Source organism: Gouania willdenowi, chromosome 1 (assembly GCF_900634775.1).
Source record: "Gouania willdenowi chromosome 1, fGouWil2.1, whole genome shotgun sequence".
Taxonomy (NCBI): Eukaryota; Metazoa; Chordata; class Actinopteri; order Blenniiformes; family Gobiesocidae; genus Gouania; species Gouania willdenowi.
The window spans coordinates 41187475-41205650 of NC_041044.1; the positions used below are offsets into that span (position 1 = coordinate 41187475).

Genomic DNA, 18176 nt, shown 5'->3' on the forward strand with positions numbered 1-18176 from the left:
ATAGAAAAGATTTTCAAGGAAGCAGAACAATCAGTGACATAACGCTAAATGTTTGAAGTGAAATTACAACATTAATTAATCAGGAACAGTTCCAAGTGCTTCTCCTTATTATCACAATAATGGAGGGTAGCAGATCATTGCTGGTCTTGACTGATCTTGACGTAAAATCCCAATTACAGCCAGTCTAAGAATGAGACAAGAACCAAGACCTTCAAAATGTGTTCTCGAGACCAAGACCAGTTTTGAGTACTACATCACAACTGCTGTATATTTATTCATTCATCCTTAGACCTTTTTTTTTTTGCGGTTCAGGGTGCTAGGCATAGTACACCTTGAATAGACCTCCAGTTCATCATGGGGCACACAAAGACCCCGAATAACCTAACATACATATGGAGCAAACCTGTGCACACAGAGAAAACACACAAGAACTGGGAGAACAGGCAAACTCCACACAGAAAGACAATGTGTTTTGAACCAAAGACCTTCTTGCTGGGAGGCAGACGTGGTAACCCTAAAGCGTCGAACTTATTTTAGTTCAGGTGCCAAATATGGACCAGTTTGAGCTTAAGTGGGCCACAGATTGGCACCTGTAAGCCAAAGCAAAATCCTAGTTGTGAATTCTGTTCATCAACAATGGCAATAAAACCTGGTTTGCACTTCCATGTATAAATGATGAAGTATATCAGTCGCTGCAGGATCTTCACTTAAATTTTCCTGATTTTGGAAATTTGGGGAATTTTTGTGGAATAATTTGAGGAAAAAATTAGAGTTCTTTACACAATTTGAGATTAAAAATCATTTTACATAAGAAGTGGAAAACTGGAGCATTGCAAATATTGTACATTTTAATAAAATTTTTGTATTTGGAGGGGCTGAGATATCTACAATTGAAGTGTGCTAACTACACAACCGTGTTGCCACTGCAGTGCAGTTCTATGGTCTTCTTTATGCTTCGCTTGCACTTTACTTTCCAACTCATGTAGACATATATTTGCACAGTTCTTCATGTTTTTATGAAGTTTAAACTAGTTCACAACCGATTATGGTCAACATCTCAAATTTGTAGTAATCACTGCCATCCCGTTCAATTTTCATGTTGGTGAACAGAAAACATATGGTAAAGCTTACTGGACATCACTGCAGAACATCCAAACTTATGCCACTGTTGGGCTTCTCAGATGGTAAGAATGTTGTAGAGCTAATAGAGAATCACCCAGACGAAATTCATTGTGAAGTGGGCAGTTGGAGAGGAAAAATCCCAACATCATGTTTGGAAGCACAGCGGAAATCTTCCTGAAGGTCTTCACTCTGAATAGTACCCATAACTCCGCTTCAGAGATCAGAAGGCATGCATTCTGTGGGTTTCTTTGTGGTGAGTTCAGGGGGAACAAGTACAGAGAGCCTCAAAGCCCTAAACCCCAGACTTAGTGTTGGACAGGCCAGCAGGCTCCAGGGGCCAAATGGCATCATTTCTGACAGAAAAAACCAGAGCAGCAGGGGCTCCTCGAACTGCCGGAGGAAAAACACACATGGCGGCCAAACGCCTGATTGTAAGAGCGGGAAACCAACGACAATCAGATATTATTCATTTAATCCAAAAGCAACACTGAAGGAAACACGCCAAACTCATGTGTTCATGGTTTAGATATTGATCACCTGACAATATATCCTAAAAATCCTAATTCTTTCAGATCAGTTCCTGTTATCCTTTTAATTTAGAATATCAGCCTGCTTAAACTCTGAGAGAAGAGTACACTATAGTAGATCACTGTCTGAAAAAGCTGTAGCTAGATTTAAAGATTTAGCTCCATCATTGCTTATCTCTGATTCATATGATATCTCAACGGAGAGTAGCTATCAATGTCCTACGACAGAGAAAATAGATGATCTTATCAACAGTGCAATGCACACATCTCTGGATGCTATTGCCTCACTTAAAAAGAAGACGTTAATTCATAAAAAGGTCACCCCCCACCCCGGTATAAATCTGAATTGCGTCTTCTAAAACAGGCATCGCTAAAATTAGAAAGGAAGTGGTTTTCCCATCACAGCACAGAGATTGCCTTAGTAAAAGTAACCAATGATCTCCTCTTAACCTCCTACTTATCAGACAGAACCCACTTTGTTCATGTTAATAATCTCTCCTCAGCGCACGGCAGAGTTAATCATAGAGTTCCACAAGGTTCAGTTTTGGGATCAGTACTATTTACATTATATATGCTTCCACTAGGTAACATTATCAGAGAACATAATATAAATTTCCATTGCTATGCAGATGATACACAGCTTTATCTGTAAATGAAATCAGACAAAACTTATCAGTTATTAAAACTCCAGGCCTGTCTTAAAGACATCACATCCTGGATGAGCCATAACTTTCTCCTTCTTAACCAGAATAAAACCGAAGTGATTTCATTTAGTCCAAAACACCTTAGAGAGAAATTATCAGAGCAAATAGATAGCATTACTCTGTCAACCGGTACAGTATAAAAAAGTGGGCGTTATCTTTGACACTGACACTTTTAACTCTCATATTAAACAAATCACAAGGACAGCCTTCTTCCAACACCGTAATATCTCTAAAATTAGAAATATCTTTGCCCAGAGTGATGCTGAGTAACTCACTAAAAAGTCTCCAGTTAATTCAGTGTTCTGCTGCTAGAATACTAACAGGTACTAACAGGAGAGAGCATATTTCTCCAGTGTTGGCTTCCCTTCATTGGCTTCCTGTAAAATCTAGAATAAAGTTTAAAACCCTCCTGTTAGCATACAAATCTCTACATGACGAAGCTCCTGTGTATCTTAGAAACCTGTTAGTACCCTATTGTCTGGGCAGAACACTTTGCTCTTAAACGGACATGGTCTCGTGATTTCGGTGACAATCACAAATCATTACACGTAAATGGTCAACACCTCAGACCATTGCGAGAGACCGTTACATTCAATACCTACTTATGTATTAAAGCGTACACCGTATAATTGCGAAAATTAAAGTGAACAAACCTCCCCTCTGTAGTGATCGCTGAGATCACTACGTGAGCCCAGTACAAGACGAAACCTCATCTGTAGTGGAAGCATTTGAGCATGGTGGATGGCCGCATGACATTTCATATTAATATTAACCTAACCACTGGAAACGAGTGTACCATAGTGTATCATGTTTTTCCTGCAGTCTGTGCCTTCTCCTCGCCCTTCGCTCTCTTTTCTGTTTCAGGTGTCTTGATGCTGGTGCTGGCAGTTCCTGGTCGATGGTTAATGGCTCAACCTGCTGGCACATTCTGATGGTCTATCCCTCCATCCTGTCCTTCTGTCCACTAAACCCCAACCAATCCTGGCAGATGACTGCCACCTCTGAACCTGGTTCAGTCTGAGATTTCTTCCTGTTATAAAAACAAAATAAGGGAGTTTTTTCTTCCCACTGTCGCTAAATGCTTGTTCATGTGGATCTTGTTGGGTTCTTTCTTTCTTACTACAACTTTATATTGTTAAGCGCTTTGAGATGACTTTGTTGTATTCTGCGCTATATAAATAAAGTTGAATTGAATTCATAAGAAAGACATTAGCAATCAAATCCAGAGCAAAGTATAGAAAAGGACATCCATCCATTCATCCATCCATGTACCCATTCATCCATCCGTTCATGTACCTATTATCCAGCCATCCATTCATCCATACCTATCCATAAATAAACCTATTTCTCCATCCATCCATGCTTCCATTCATGTACCAATCCATCCATGTACCCATATATTAATCCTTATAACCATCCATCCATCTATGCATCCATCCATGGCCCCATCATCCATATATCAATCCATCCATCCATGTACCTATTATCGATCCATCCATCCATCTATGCATCTATGTGCCAATCCATCCAACCATCCATCTATCATCCATATACCATCTATTCATGTACCCACCATCTATATACCAATCAATCCATGTACCTACCATCTATGCATCCATCCATGTAGCCATCATCCATCCAGTTCCCCATCATCCATCCGTATACTCATCCATGCATTGATCCATGTACCTGTCCATTCTTGTAACAATCCATCCATCCATCCATCCATGCCTTTATCTATCCCTCCAACCTAAACATTGCACACGTACTTTTATGTTGACTTCTGCCAGACTCAAAAGACTCTAGTTGAGCTGATATTTTGAATGGTTGGAGGAGATCCACATGTGAATGTGTAAACACAAAAACCCTCTATTTGAACCCATGGTCTTCTAGCTGTAGGGAATCATTGTTAAATTACATCTGACACTAAGTGGGTGGTACTGAATTTAACTGACGATAACTGGTGACATTAGTGAATATCCACCATAATGTCAAAGATCTGTTTGTGGGTTCAGCCTCTGATTTAGAAAATAGATGATACCTGAGAGCAGTTTAAAATGACTTACAGACAAACGTCTGTGCCTGATTTCAAATTGCAGAATCTCCAATAATGTGCAAGAAACTTGGTTTTATAACAAAACTTCAGTTAATAACAGAACATCATTTTCCTAAAATCACAACCATAAAGACTGTTTCCATATGGCATCACTGAGTCCTCTGTGCACCGTACTGGCTGCAGTCAGACTGAAATGTTATTTTTAACCACTTTCCAAATCACACGGTCTGCAAGTATGCAGTTTGTCGGATCCTTGTAAATGTCTAGCAAATATAATATATACACAGTATAACCACCTGTTCTCAGCATGTGGTAAAAAATATAAGAAAAGCACTTTTAGTGTCAAAGTAAGAAAAAAAATGACAATTTTTTTAATTGCAGCCAGAGATGCATTTAGGACTAAAGGACAAACCTTAAAGAACGGAACCTCTTGTGAGGATGAATCTGACTTTAGCTTGTATTGGTTTTCATAACAGTGTTTTCCTCCACTGCTTATCATATTTTTACAACTACGTAGCAAAGCACTGGGACATTTGACTCATTTATCTTCCCCAGTCAATGGTCCCTCTTACTTCCTGTGCTTTTATTTTGTCTGATAGCTGAAATTGAAGATGCTTCAAAAGAAAGGCTGAAACATCCATCATGTTCTCGATCTGCGAGACACTGATAGCACGAGGGTTATTTTCAGCACAGACGTGAGCCCTAAGCAGCAGAAATGTATAGATAAGTCAATGCAGGCTGTGTAACCCAATATGTTCACATTGATCATTTTAGGGGATGCAGAAGAAAATCTGCGTATGAAACTAATGCCCAGCAGTCTGTGCCTTTGAGTTCAATCTCAGCTGCCTTCTGTGGCCTCTAAATTATTGTAATATTTATTGTGATGTCTGTCTTTATAGTCAATCTTGTTTTTTTTTTAATCTTTTTCCGGGTGTCCATCTTGTCATGTGCCTTTGTGCTCATCGGTGGTTGTCAAAACGTGTTTGTTATTATTTAGCTGTTATTTCTTTGATTGTGTGATGTTCTCTAGTTATTTTATAGTCTTCCTTTTATCTTTAAGGCTAATAGCATATAATTGAAGTTCAAGTTCAATTTATTTGCCATTTGGCATTTGCAGTAAAAAAGAACAAAAAAAAAGAACAGCCGTCAAAGTGCTTTGTTCAGCTTAATAATAGCTCGTGGGAAGAAGCTGTTAACGTGGCGAGATGTCCTGCATCTCAACGAACGATATCTTCTCCCGGAGGGAAGGAGCTGGAACATGGCTTTACCAGTGTGGCCAGTACCAGAAGAGTCATTGATGGTTCTCAGAGCTCGATTTAAGAGTCTGCAATCATAAAGAGCCTCCAGAACAAGCAGCTCACAGCTCACAGTCCTTTTTGCAGAGCGAACCACCTTGTTCAGAGCTCTCCTTTCTTTGGCTGTGATGTTACCGAACCACACAGTCATAGAGCTAACAAGCAGACTTTCTATGGTGCAACGATAGAAGAGACGCTGACGAGCTTTCTTGACAATGCGATTAGTGTTTTTGTCTTATCTCAGGTCATTAGACAAAGTTAAACCCAGGAACTTGCACTCCTCAACACTTTGCACTTGGGAGTGCACAATGACAACAGGCGTGTGAGAGTTACCGCGACTAAAATCAAAAACAAGTTCGCATGTTTTCGATGTGTTCAGCAGGAGGTTGTTTTCTTTACTCCACTGAACAACATTTTCAATTTCTGCTCTGTAAGATGAATCATCTTTCTCACTGATGAGACCAATAATGGTGGTATCATCAGCATATTTGATGATCAAACTGGAATCAGAAGAAGCTGCACAGTCATGAGTGTGCAAAGTAAAAAGCAAAGGACTCACAATGCAGGAGATCCAGTGCTCACAAACACTTTGTCGGAAAGACAATCATAGATTTTTACTACCAGTTAGAAAGCTAAAAATCCACTTACACATAGCATCACTCAGACCAAGAGACATGAGTTTTTCAACCTGGGAAGAAAATTAGAGAATAATGTGTTTCCATGTTAATTAATGTCCATTTATTGTCATTTTCTTTCCTTTGAGGCTTTTTGTGACCATTTGAACATATTCTCCCAGTTATTCATTGTAGATAATTTATGATAATGTTCTACATTTTGAGGTCTTCAGCCTATATGATGACAGTAAGGTGAGTCCACGGTATTTAGATGTACACAGTGCACAGACATAAAGCAGACCTGTTGATGGGGGATGAGTGTTTGTGTATAGGTGACACACACACACACACACACACACACACACACACACGCAGTGAGTAACAGCGTTCAGTCTGCACTCACAGCTCATATAAACACAGTGCAGGGACAGAGGCAGGCACAGGATTCTGGTTCAGACGCTGCAGACGCTGGAGGTGCAGAGATTTTTGATTTGTTTTCAGGAGACGCACGAGCGGATCAGAAGGTGTAGAATAGCCAGATGGTTTCTTCTTGTCTGCAGCAGTGTTGGACTTTACAAGGAGACGGCTTTGACTCTGATGTCCATGTGTGTTGTGTGGAGGTTCATTTTAAAAGAAGATCACTTACTTGGAGTATTTCAAAATAATTGAGAATCAGGATAAACTCAGCTGGACTGGAGGGTCTGTCCGATGGTGAGCCTTTACTCAACATTATGCTTTTTTTTTTCTTCATAACTCAATAAGAATACACAAGATACGACTTATTAAAATTGATGTTAATTGTTTTTAACATGATAATATGCAATAGACTTCTTCCAGTATTCATTAAAGAACAGTTCTAAAGTAAATAGACAAACATGTTTAGCCTAGAGCTTAGTGTATATTACATTATCTTAATTTAGGACGAGGTTAAGCTCTTAATGCATCAAATGTTATTGATTTAATCCTTATTTAATCAACAGTCTTTTACCTTGTTATGTACGCTCTTTTTCTTTATTTAGTGTTTCTTCTTTTCATTTTTAAAACTCTCGAAGCTCTGATTCTGATTCATTTATAAATCCTTATCTATTTGTCTATTTATTCGTACAAACACCATAAGGGTTTTATTCAGTTAATTTGCATCACTGAAATAAAGACCTCTGATAATATGTGACTATTCCTCTTTTAACAGACCTGACTTTTGTTTTCTTTTATTCTACAGAGGCCTTTTTTAGGGTTTTGTCCAAACGTTCATTTTTTTTTTTTTTATCAGTATGAATGTTAATTCTGGATTGTGGCCTGTGTTAGATCCCTAGCTACTCCTGAGGGATCTGTGTGGGTGTTTTTTTATTCATTTTTTATTACATGAAGCCCTGGACAGTCTTGACAGCTGTCTGAGTGTTTTCTTTTCCTTTGGGTTTAATTTTCATCTGTGTTTCATCTGATGTCTAGCAACTGTGACAATCAAAGATTTCAGATTTAAGAGGGCTTTATTTTAGAAAAAACAGAAATCTTCTGTTTACTTGGTCATTAAAAAAGGTTATAAATGTAATAGTCTGCGTAGTTTAGAGGTCGGCAACTGTAATCACAGTGGGGGCCAAAAAAGTCTGATCTGAGGGGCCATATTATCAAAATTAATGTCAGCATTTAGAATAATGAAAGGCTTAGTCTGTTTCTGTGTCTTTTTGTTCTTGTTTCGTGTGGTTTTGTTGAAATTTTGTGTATTTTTTCTCAAACGTTGTGTTTTTTTTTGTCATTTTGGGTTTTGGTTGTTGTTAATGTTTTCGTTTAGTGTGTTTTTTGTTTTTATTTTTCTCTCATTTTGTGTGTTTTTGTTGTAGCTTTGTGCGTTCCTGAAGTCATTTTGTGAATTTTTCTGTCTGTTGTTGTTGTATTGTGTGTTATAAGCCATTTTGTGTATTCTTTTTGTCATTTGGGGTTTTTCAAGTTTTTTTTGTTGTTAATATGTTGTCATTTTGTGTGTTTTTGTTGAAATTTTGGGGTTATTTTGTGTATTTTTCCCCTCAATTTGTGTGTTTCTGTTGCAGCTTTGTGTGTTAAGAGCCCTTTTATGCATTCTTTTTGCCATTTTTCTTTTTTGCTGTTAATATGTTGTCATTTTGTTGTCATTTTTTTGGAAGTTTCTCTGTTGTTTTGTATATTATTTGGTGTATTTTTGTAGTCTAGTGTATTTTTCTGGAATTTTGTATGTTTTTTTTTTAAGTTATTAAGTGTGATTACTTTGGGGGTCAGAGACAATTAAAGTGTGGGCTGCATGTGGTCCCTGGGGAGCCAGTAGCTCATTTCTGGCTTAGTGGAACAAGTAGTAAAGCTGATGAATCAAAGCAATAAAATTGTAAATTGAATCCCATTTAAGCTCTGTTTTTTAGAATAAATAATGCATATTGTTTCTGAGTATGGATTTTATTTGATTGTTCTGGTTTCTTCTCATAATCCAAAAAAAATTAATCTGAGGTGAATTAGACTTTTGTTTTAAATCTCTTAAGTGAATATGTGTTAACTCTTATTGAGCAAAAAACCCATAAAATCGTGCCCGTGTTCACTGGCAACCCATTAGGGATGGGGTAGAGTCGTTATGGAAAATGATGATGTAAGATCTATGGACTAATGGACATAAATAAGTTATTAGACAGATACTGCTTCATGGTGAGTCATATGAACAATAGATACGCACAACACGTACACACTTGTACGAACAAATCTTGTTAGCCTAATAGCAAACCTTTCCAAGTCATAATTTAAGGTTTTTCATTTCCTAAATTAACAGTTTACGAGGAGAGGAGTCACGTATGCGTTGACATTTGATATGCCCTGTGTTGCTAGGTGGCTAACGTCACGTTTATTTTTAACTTGAAGCTCTTACAGAAACCCAGCATTTGACCTGCGTGGATTCAAATAGTGACAGGATCCACACTCAGCCCCTTATTTGTATTTCATATCATGTGTATATCCATCCATTTTCTGATCCGCTCGCTCCTTTTTCTAGGGTCGCGATAAATATCATGTATAAATATAAAATATAGTCGTGGGACTAGATTAAAATCATTACAGACTTTGTCAATAATTATTATAAATTAATCGCATAACAATATTTGACACGAGAAGCAACATTTTTCCAATTTAAATGGATTTTGGTATATGACTGAATCAATGAAAACAATAAATGAAATAGTCACTGAGTGCCAACATAATGTGCAATATTAATACATAATATATGATTGTTTTGTTTTACAAAGCAAACACTTAAATTGAATGAAACCATAATCGGGCTTTTATGGATTTTTGGTGAACTTTCTTTAACAAATGTGTTTTTGTGTGTATCAGAATAAAAAACAGCATTTAGTGCAGAACATTCCAGAGAAGTGGAAACTGAACAGTGCAAAACAGTTGGCATGAAATAAACAGACCAACTGATGACACTGATGAACTTATAGTGAAATAGTTTTTTTTAGATGATAAGTTGGGTCAAATGACGCTACCTGTTGCAGAGCTTCTAGCCCCGCCCACATCCTCTACCACTGAGAGTGGTCTACAATCATTTATCCACTGACTTTGTTCATTTGTCACACATGGACTTATTATTTAATCATTTTGGCTCTGAACCCTGTCATCCTGTCCAGTGTGGATCAGAGACACTGTCCAGTCGGAGCATGTTAGAGCTATCACTGTCCGAGTGTCCTTTCGAGCTGTCTGTGCTAGCTGCTACATGTTTAGCATTAAGGTGGTAGTGGAGGCTATAAAGCTATGTTGATCGGCAAACTCTTTCTTGCACAATTTGTACACAACGGGGCTTTTGTTTTCCATCCAGAGTTTTTATTTAAACTAAAATTAACACCCACGAAGCACAGCAACGACTTCTCTTTCTCCAATTCTCCTGATTGCAGCCTCTGTGCATTAGTATTATGGGTATACCAGGTTCCGCACTGTTTGGAGTGCAAAAAAAAAGTAATTAACTGTTATTTTTCTGTAATTAACGAGTTAAATTCTGAGCCCTAATAAAATGACATTTGTTAGAACATTTAATTTCAAGTAGGGTTACGCTTATGGTTAGGGTTATGGTTATGTGAAGAAAAAAAGATTTTGTCTATTTTTCTAATAAAAGGTTGTGTTTTTATTATTGATTTGCAGAGAGGACAACTAGAGGAAGACGAGAGAAACACAAAAATAAAACGACCCAAAGCAGTCTGAACATACAGCAGCATAACATTAGACAATGTTCAAGATCAGAGTCAAGTCAATTTATTTTTAGAGCACATTTCAAAACAACAGACATTGACCAAAGTGCTGTACAGAGATTATAAAATGTAGTAAACGAAAAGGAGATAAAATAAATGCCAGTTCTCAGTCCGGTTTGAAAGCCAAACCACATAAATGGGTTTTTAAATGAGTTTTAAAAGTATCAACTGTTTGAGAGGAAGGTTTTAAACCTGTTCCTAAAAGTAAAGAAAAAACATGCATGGTAGGGACATTAGTCAAGGCTGATTAAATTCTAGAGTCACGCTCCGAAGTCTTTGTAATGTTTCATGAAGGTTAATTTAATGTTGTATAAATGAGCTCATCTTAAGTCTGATCTGCCTCTGTTTTCTTGCAGTCATGGACATCGTGACCTCCAGAATTCAGAGATGTTAGCTTTAAGCCACTACAACTCCTCGGCCTCGCCGCTCCTCCATCCTCTAGCCAACCACAGCGGAGAGAAAGAAGAAGCGCGAGTGTCCGTGGAAGGTCTTCCCCACGTGGGGAACTTCACCTTCAGGGAGCCGACCACCAGCGGGATCATCATGGTCATCCTGTCCATGACGCTGGGCATCATCTCCAACATCGTGGCACTGTTCATCCTCGTCAACGCTCACTCTCTCCAGCAGCGCCGCTCCAAAGCTATATTCCTACTATTCGCCACTTCGCTGGTGATCACTGACTTTGTTGGACACTTGATTCCTGGAGCCCTGGTTCTGAGGCTTTACCTCTCTGGAGGAGTGAGTCCAGAGGAGCTGAACTCGTCTGAAGGCATGTGTCAGTTCCTGGGAGGTAGCATGGTTTTCTTTGGCCTTTGCCCTCTGTTCATGGGCTGTGCCATGGCAGCTGAGAGATGCCTGGGCGTCACCAGACCTCTGCTGCACTCCTCATTGGTCACTAAACGACGTGCAAAGATCTGTCTGGTCACCATGTGGACAGCGGCCCTGTGTGTGGCCCTGCTGCCGAGCTTCCAGCTGGGCTCGTACACCTACCAGGACCCGGGGACCTGGTGCTTCATCAACGTGCTCAGAGACACTGGGGGAGTGGACGTGGCCTTCGTGGCCCTCTTCTCTGGACTGGGGTTGGCCTCGCTGGCCGCGGCCCTGGTTTGTAACACCATCAGCGGACTGACTCTGGTACTGGCACGACTCAGGAGACCAGCAGGCTCCCATCATTCATCCAAGTCTCACGACATAGAGATGGTGGTGCAGCTGGTGGGCATCATGGTCACCTCGTGTATCTGCTGGTGCCCTCTGCTGGTTAGTAGGGAGAACTGTAGGCCTGGGAGGATGGGTGTTCTGCTAATGTACGTTATATAATCATTAAAAAAGGAAGGAGGAAAACTCATTTCTTAAAAAGTTAAATCACAACAAAATATATATTCAAAACCAGGGGTGTAAAAAGTAGTTATATATCCTACTCAATTGTACTCAAGCACAAGTAAGTCATACATAAAATACCCAAGTATAAATACATGTATACATTTAAAAAGGAAGAGACTAAATATTCCACAATTGGAGCTTAATTTCCTTTCCACATAGGCATCTTTATAAAATAAAATGGTTTGTCAAAATGTGCAATTATATTACTTTGAAAAAAAACAACACCAATACATTCAAGAGATTAGATTAGATTAGATTAGGTAGACTTTATTAATCCCTTGAGAAAACTCCGTCAGGGAAATGACATTTCCAGCAGCATTACAGAAAGAAAGAACAAGAAGCAAACAGAGTTAAAATGATATATAAATGCAGAATATAAATAATATACGAGAAGAAACCAGAAAATACAGAAATAAATGATAAATAAACAAATAAGGTTGGTGCTACAGACAAAAACTACTGCTCTATTCAACATTTAAAAACTATCAGGCTCTAAGTATATAGCTAAATGTATGAACCCAAAAACTGATTAAATAACCTCCATCCACTGCTGTTTTATGTTTAATCTGATTGGTCGGCTATGATGTGATGCATTTGATTGTTGTCTGGTTATTTCATTTTTTTGTAGTTTCACAATGTCCGATAGTCATTTCCAAACAAAAAATAATAATTTACTCAGTAACGGTTGGGTGTAGAAATGTAATTAATTAATTCTTTTAAAACGTACTTAAGTACAGTATACTCAATAATATCCATCCATCTATTTTCAGACCCGCTTGTTCCTGTTTTTCAGGGTCGCGGGAACTCAATAATACAGTATATACTCTATAAATATACAAGCACCCATAAAAGCAACTCAATTACAGTAACGTACTTGTAATCCTTTACTTTCAAACCTACAGCCAATGGGAATTTTTATTTGCTCTTGTTGTCAGTGAACAACAAAATTTGCCCAATTTGTAGTAAAAGTAAAATTTTATTAACTAAGAATTTTATTCTATTGATTTGTTTGTTTGTTTGTTTATTTACAGTAAAAACCACCCATAACATTTATTTTTTTTTAAATGCTACAGATTAAAATCTGGAACATTCATATCTTTGATTCCACATCGTATACGCAGGCGTTAGTAATTTTGAACTGGTCATTTCTCGTTTTTAACACACCTCTCTTCCATTGTCGTGCAATACAAAATAAAAGTCCCAGAAATAGGTACAAAATACTAGGGGTTTGTAAATAACCAAGCTTTTATTTGACTTATTTGAATATAAACTACTAAATAAACAATAACATAAACTAAGATGTATGTTTGCTGTTGTGCAAATAGAATGTAAAAACAGAGTCTGATGGTTTAAAACTAAAACCAAATCACGTCGTCATCATGACATTCTGTAGAGAAAAATCATATCTGTGGCTGAACTTTGCAAATATCAAACTAGAAAAGCCCAGATTTAAGAAATAGACGTTAATTTACAAAAAATGAAGTCTGAATTCCTGCAAGACAGATGTAGCAGAGATGGAAAGGCTTGCTGTCTTGTCCTCGGGCCGGACAGGACTCCCTGGTGGGCACTCTTTGGTCTGCGAACCATAGGTTTGGGAGGTTCACATGTGGTGTATAGTTTAATATTATTATAATCTTATTTTAGCACATAACACAGGAGTTTAACCATTACAATATAGTCAGATATTTGAGATTATTTTGGTTTATTTCCTCCAATTATGTTAGAATAAAAACATTGGAAGTGGCTATCTGTACGGTTGCCGTATCAATACACCGACATTCTATCCGTACACAGCTCCCCTATTTGCCCAGTTTAGGTCACGTGACAGACTAAACCTTACCCTAAACCTAATCCTGACCCTAACCCTAAAAATTGTTGCGATATTGGGTTATAACCTAAACCTAACCCTAAGACGCTACGTACGTGTACTTCGGTAACGTACCAATAGCACCGGGGGTTGTCCGTACGGCAACCGTACAAATAGACACTTTCTAAAAACATTGAGGATACCTCAGATCTTCTTAATCTCTCTGTGGATCATAGCATTTTATCTAAAAAAAAAACAAGACTTTACTTGATTTTACATTCTTTTAAAACTCCACCTCACAAATATTCTTTCAGGACTGTAAAGAGATGTTTACTGTAATTGATTATTATTGATTGTGTCTCTACTGGTTCCCCTCAGATCTTCGGCCTCATGTCGGCGATCCGCTCCTACAAAGGAACCATAGCTGAAAACTCCTCCAACTATAAAACCCTGCTGGTGATGGGTGTGCGACTGGCCACCTGGAACCAGATCCTGGACCCCTGGGTCTACATCCTGTTGAGGCGCACCGTGCTTCGTAAAATCTACCTCATCGCCAAATGCCAAGCAGGCCTGAGAAGGTCGAAGCTGAGCCGCTGGGAGGCCACGTCCTACCACAGCTCAGAGAAGAAGGACATTGACCACGTGTGATGGAACACGCGTGCAAGCATGCATTGCACGCTGGTAGAAAATGAAGAAGAAAACTTTGAGGCTGGAGTTTGATGGAGTTTGATAGTTCTGCAGCTGCACAGCGAAGTCGTTCACAAGACTTTTCATCTTCTTGTGCAGAATATTAGACAACTGTCTTGAAAACTGGTTATTGCTGTTTCTATACTAGTTTTAAATGGATCTTTCACCAGCTATTTCAGTCTTATACAGTTTGTGGCAGGAGTGTTCAAGCCAGGGTTCGGGTCAATTACATTTTTAGGCTGAACTACCAGACTCAAAACGCCACTCACTTTCTTCTTCTTCTTCTTCTTCTTCTTCTTCTGTACACTAGTTAAAATCACTACTCCTCTGTTATTCATGAACAGATCGGGCTGAAACTTGGTAGCTATAATCTATGGCTGTGTACGCATCGACGCTCGGAGCCCAATTTTCGATTTGGGGACCCAAAAGAAAACAAAAAACAAGTCAATTTCTCATTTATTTGCGAGTCAAATATTACGACGGTTGGTGGCACCCAATCATTGGCACATACCAATACATAAATGGGGCCCATACCCCGTACATGTCACGGAGGCGCCAGGGGGCCCCGGATGCCCCATTTTTCAAATGACTACTCCTCTGTTGGTTCTCCTTAAATCAGAATGCAGTTTTGTATGAATAATCAATGAATTAATATGATGAGACGCTCTGAGCCCCTTTTTTAAAAAAAAAATGGGCCCCGGATGCCGACCCCACATTTCCTGTAATTTCCAAATTTATGGGAACATAGTCGTGTGACATATCGTTTTAAAGGTAATTCAACGTAGATTACGATTATGCTTCGCACAATTCAATTGTTTCTGTAATTTCCATTAAAGTCATTTTCTCATTTATTTGTGAGTCAAATATTGCGACAGTTGGGGTACCAAATCATTGACACATACCAATATATGAATGGGGACCATTACTCCGTATGTGCCAAGGGGGCGCAAGGGGGCCCTCGGGGGCCCCATTTTTCAAATAACTACTCCCTCGTTATGCTCGCTGAATCTGGCTGTAATTTCACATGAATATTTTATGAGCGGATGTCAACAGCCTCTAGGGCACCTTTTTGAAAGGTGGGTCCACCCCCCTTTTCCGTTAATTTCTAAATGTATTGGAACATAGTTGTGTGATATATCATTTCAAAGACAATTCAACGTAGATTACAATTTTATGTCACACAATTTCATTTCTTTTACTCGGTGGAACCAAGTCATTTCACTGAATTCTTGGGAACATGCTACGTGCTATTCGGCGCGGGCCCCATAGTTCAGCAGAACTTGTTAAGTTACAATTCCATCTTAAATTATTCATGTTCTGACAACTGAATTATGATTACAATGACCGCCATTGTTTCTGAGTACAATTAAAATTAGAATTATGACTAACTTACTGAAGTTCAAATTCAATTAATCACAATTCCTGAGCCTCTAATAAACAATCCCATAAAACTGAACTTTCCTCTTGAGTTAGCTTTCTGTTAGCATCTCATATGATAACAGGTCAGTTTTGAGCAGTGTCTTTAAATCAGCTGTAAAATACACTAAAACAGGGGTCACCAACCTTTCTGAAACTGAGCTACTTCATAGTACAAACGGCTAACAGTGAGAAAATAACTTCTTAAATACTACTTTGTTACAGTTTCACATAAAGGTAGGAAATGTTGAGGTTTCAAAATTCAACATTTTTCCTCCTAATCTATGCAATCCTTTCATTTTTATTACATTTTATAGAAAATCCACCTTGCGCTTTAAAAAAATATCTCATATATACGTATAACATGTAACATACCACTGACCATACACCAGATCTGCACCACATATGGTTAATTTAATACTAAAACATTATCAGCAGTATTTAACTTTACTAAGTACTAACTCTACACTTTACAGTTTGAATCCTAGAAAGAAAATCAGATTTTAAATCGAGCGCAATGGTGAATGTCTCCTTGTGTTGGTGACCCCTGCACTAAAACAGGTTATCTATCATCCAATTTGTTTTTCATTTCTTGGTTTGTGTGCTAGGCTTCCTTATCCATGAAAATATTGGTATTAATATTTTTAGTGTGGGCGTCTGAGCCTTTTTTCTGTCCGTATAGCCCTCTATTTGATTTAGTTTTAAATAATAAAATGATCCTCAAGAGAACTGACAGGCAGCGGGAATAGTTGATAGGAAACATATTTTACTAATCATTAAATACGTATGTGTAAGACATAGAACTGTAACATGCTTCCACAGGTTTGCGTTTGATTAAATTGTAAATGACAATAGTTGTTTTTTTAATTTCCATGCCAATTATAATTAGTCTTATCTTATCTGATACTCAATTACAATTAAATTATGATTACAACCGCCAGATATTTAATTCAATTACAGTTACAGTATATAATTATGCTATAATTGTAATTACAATCATATAACTGACCCCAACCCTGGTGAAAGCAGAGCTACTTGTATGTTTATCAACAAAAGCTGCAAACAAAGCTTTCCACAGTGCATATCTAATGTAAAATATTAAGATGAATGTATTTTTTTGAGAATGTTAAATTACTGTGGAGTTTGTGTACAGTAGGCTTGAGTATTTCCATGCATATTGAGTGTTTGTACAGTTCTTTATGTGAAGTGCACATTTTCAAAGACACTACTTGAATACAACCCTCAGATTGCGGAGGGTCTGTGAAAGAGGGATAAATGAATGTAAATAAATAAAGATGTATTTTCTCATCATTTTCTAATTTTTCTTAATTACAATGTGTGAATTCTATCGATCCAGTCGGTGTATGTGCGCACAGTATGTGCTTTGATACTCTAGAACAGGGGTGTCAAGTTCAGGGGCCAAATACGGAGCAGCTTGATTTCAAGTGGGCCACAGATGAGATGCAGGAAAACCAGTCATTTCAACATTATTGTGCCATAGTTTTCACTTCTACGTATACATAAAATACAAAATATGTAAGAAATCAAGAATATCCAAGCAATTAGTGATAAATATCAGTCCCAACAGGGTCTTCACTTTAAATTTCCTAGATTTTGTACCAATTTTTATTTAATTAAGGGAAATAATATGTCGTAATTTGAGGAAAGTTGAAGGGTTTTTTTATCCGTTCAACATTAAAAATGACTGCAATTGTGCGGTATAAGCACCGGGAAAACTGTGAGCTCCTGCAAATATTGTTGAGTTTTCATTTACATTATTTAGATTTTATATTTACATTATTATTTAAAGCAAACAAGTTATAATTCTAAATATAATGTTTATTTTGTTCTTATACAGATTATTATTCTTTTTATTATTATTATATATTGTTTATCAACAGGACAGGTAAAATTCAGAGAGAAATTTCACTGTAGGGATGCATTGTATATGACATTACATGATTGTGTTTTTTAAGCGTGCAGAAGTAGGGGGTAGATGGATTTAGGGTAAATGTCTGAAGGGGTACAGGACTGTGTAAAACGTTTTGAACCACTGGTCTCAAAAACAAAATTAAAATCTGTGCATCTTTGGAGCACACATGCAACTTTGCTGAAAAAATGCAATAATGTGAGTTTGTTCTAACATTCAGATTTTAAATATGTCATCAGCTACTAAAAGTACTTTTAATAGCTCAAATCATGATTTTTTTTAGTCTTTTGAAAAGTATTTATGTTCTAAGGCAGGGGTGTCAAACTCATTTTAGTTCAGGGTTCAAATACGGAACAGTTTGATCTCAAGTGGGACACAGATTTTA

The 18176-nt window shown here is 37.8% G+C and overlaps 1 protein-coding gene across 1 annotated transcript; it reads left to right on the forward strand.

Annotated features, from left to right (window-relative positions):
- Nucleotides 1–6748: 6748 nt before the first annotated feature.
- On the forward strand, nucleotides 6749–14788 carry LOC114467633 (prostaglandin E2 receptor EP1 subtype-like). Its single transcript, XM_028454088.1, has 3 exons — nucleotides 6749–7029; nucleotides 10928–11828; nucleotides 14137–14788. The coding sequence occupies exons 2-3, from the start codon at nucleotides 10959–10961 to the stop codon at nucleotides 14404–14406; spliced, it is 1140 nt and encodes a 379-aa protein (XP_028309889.1). The 5' UTR covers nucleotides 6749–7029; nucleotides 10928–10958; the 3' UTR covers nucleotides 14407–14788.
- The last annotated feature ends 3388 nt before the right edge of the window (nucleotides 14789–18176 follow it).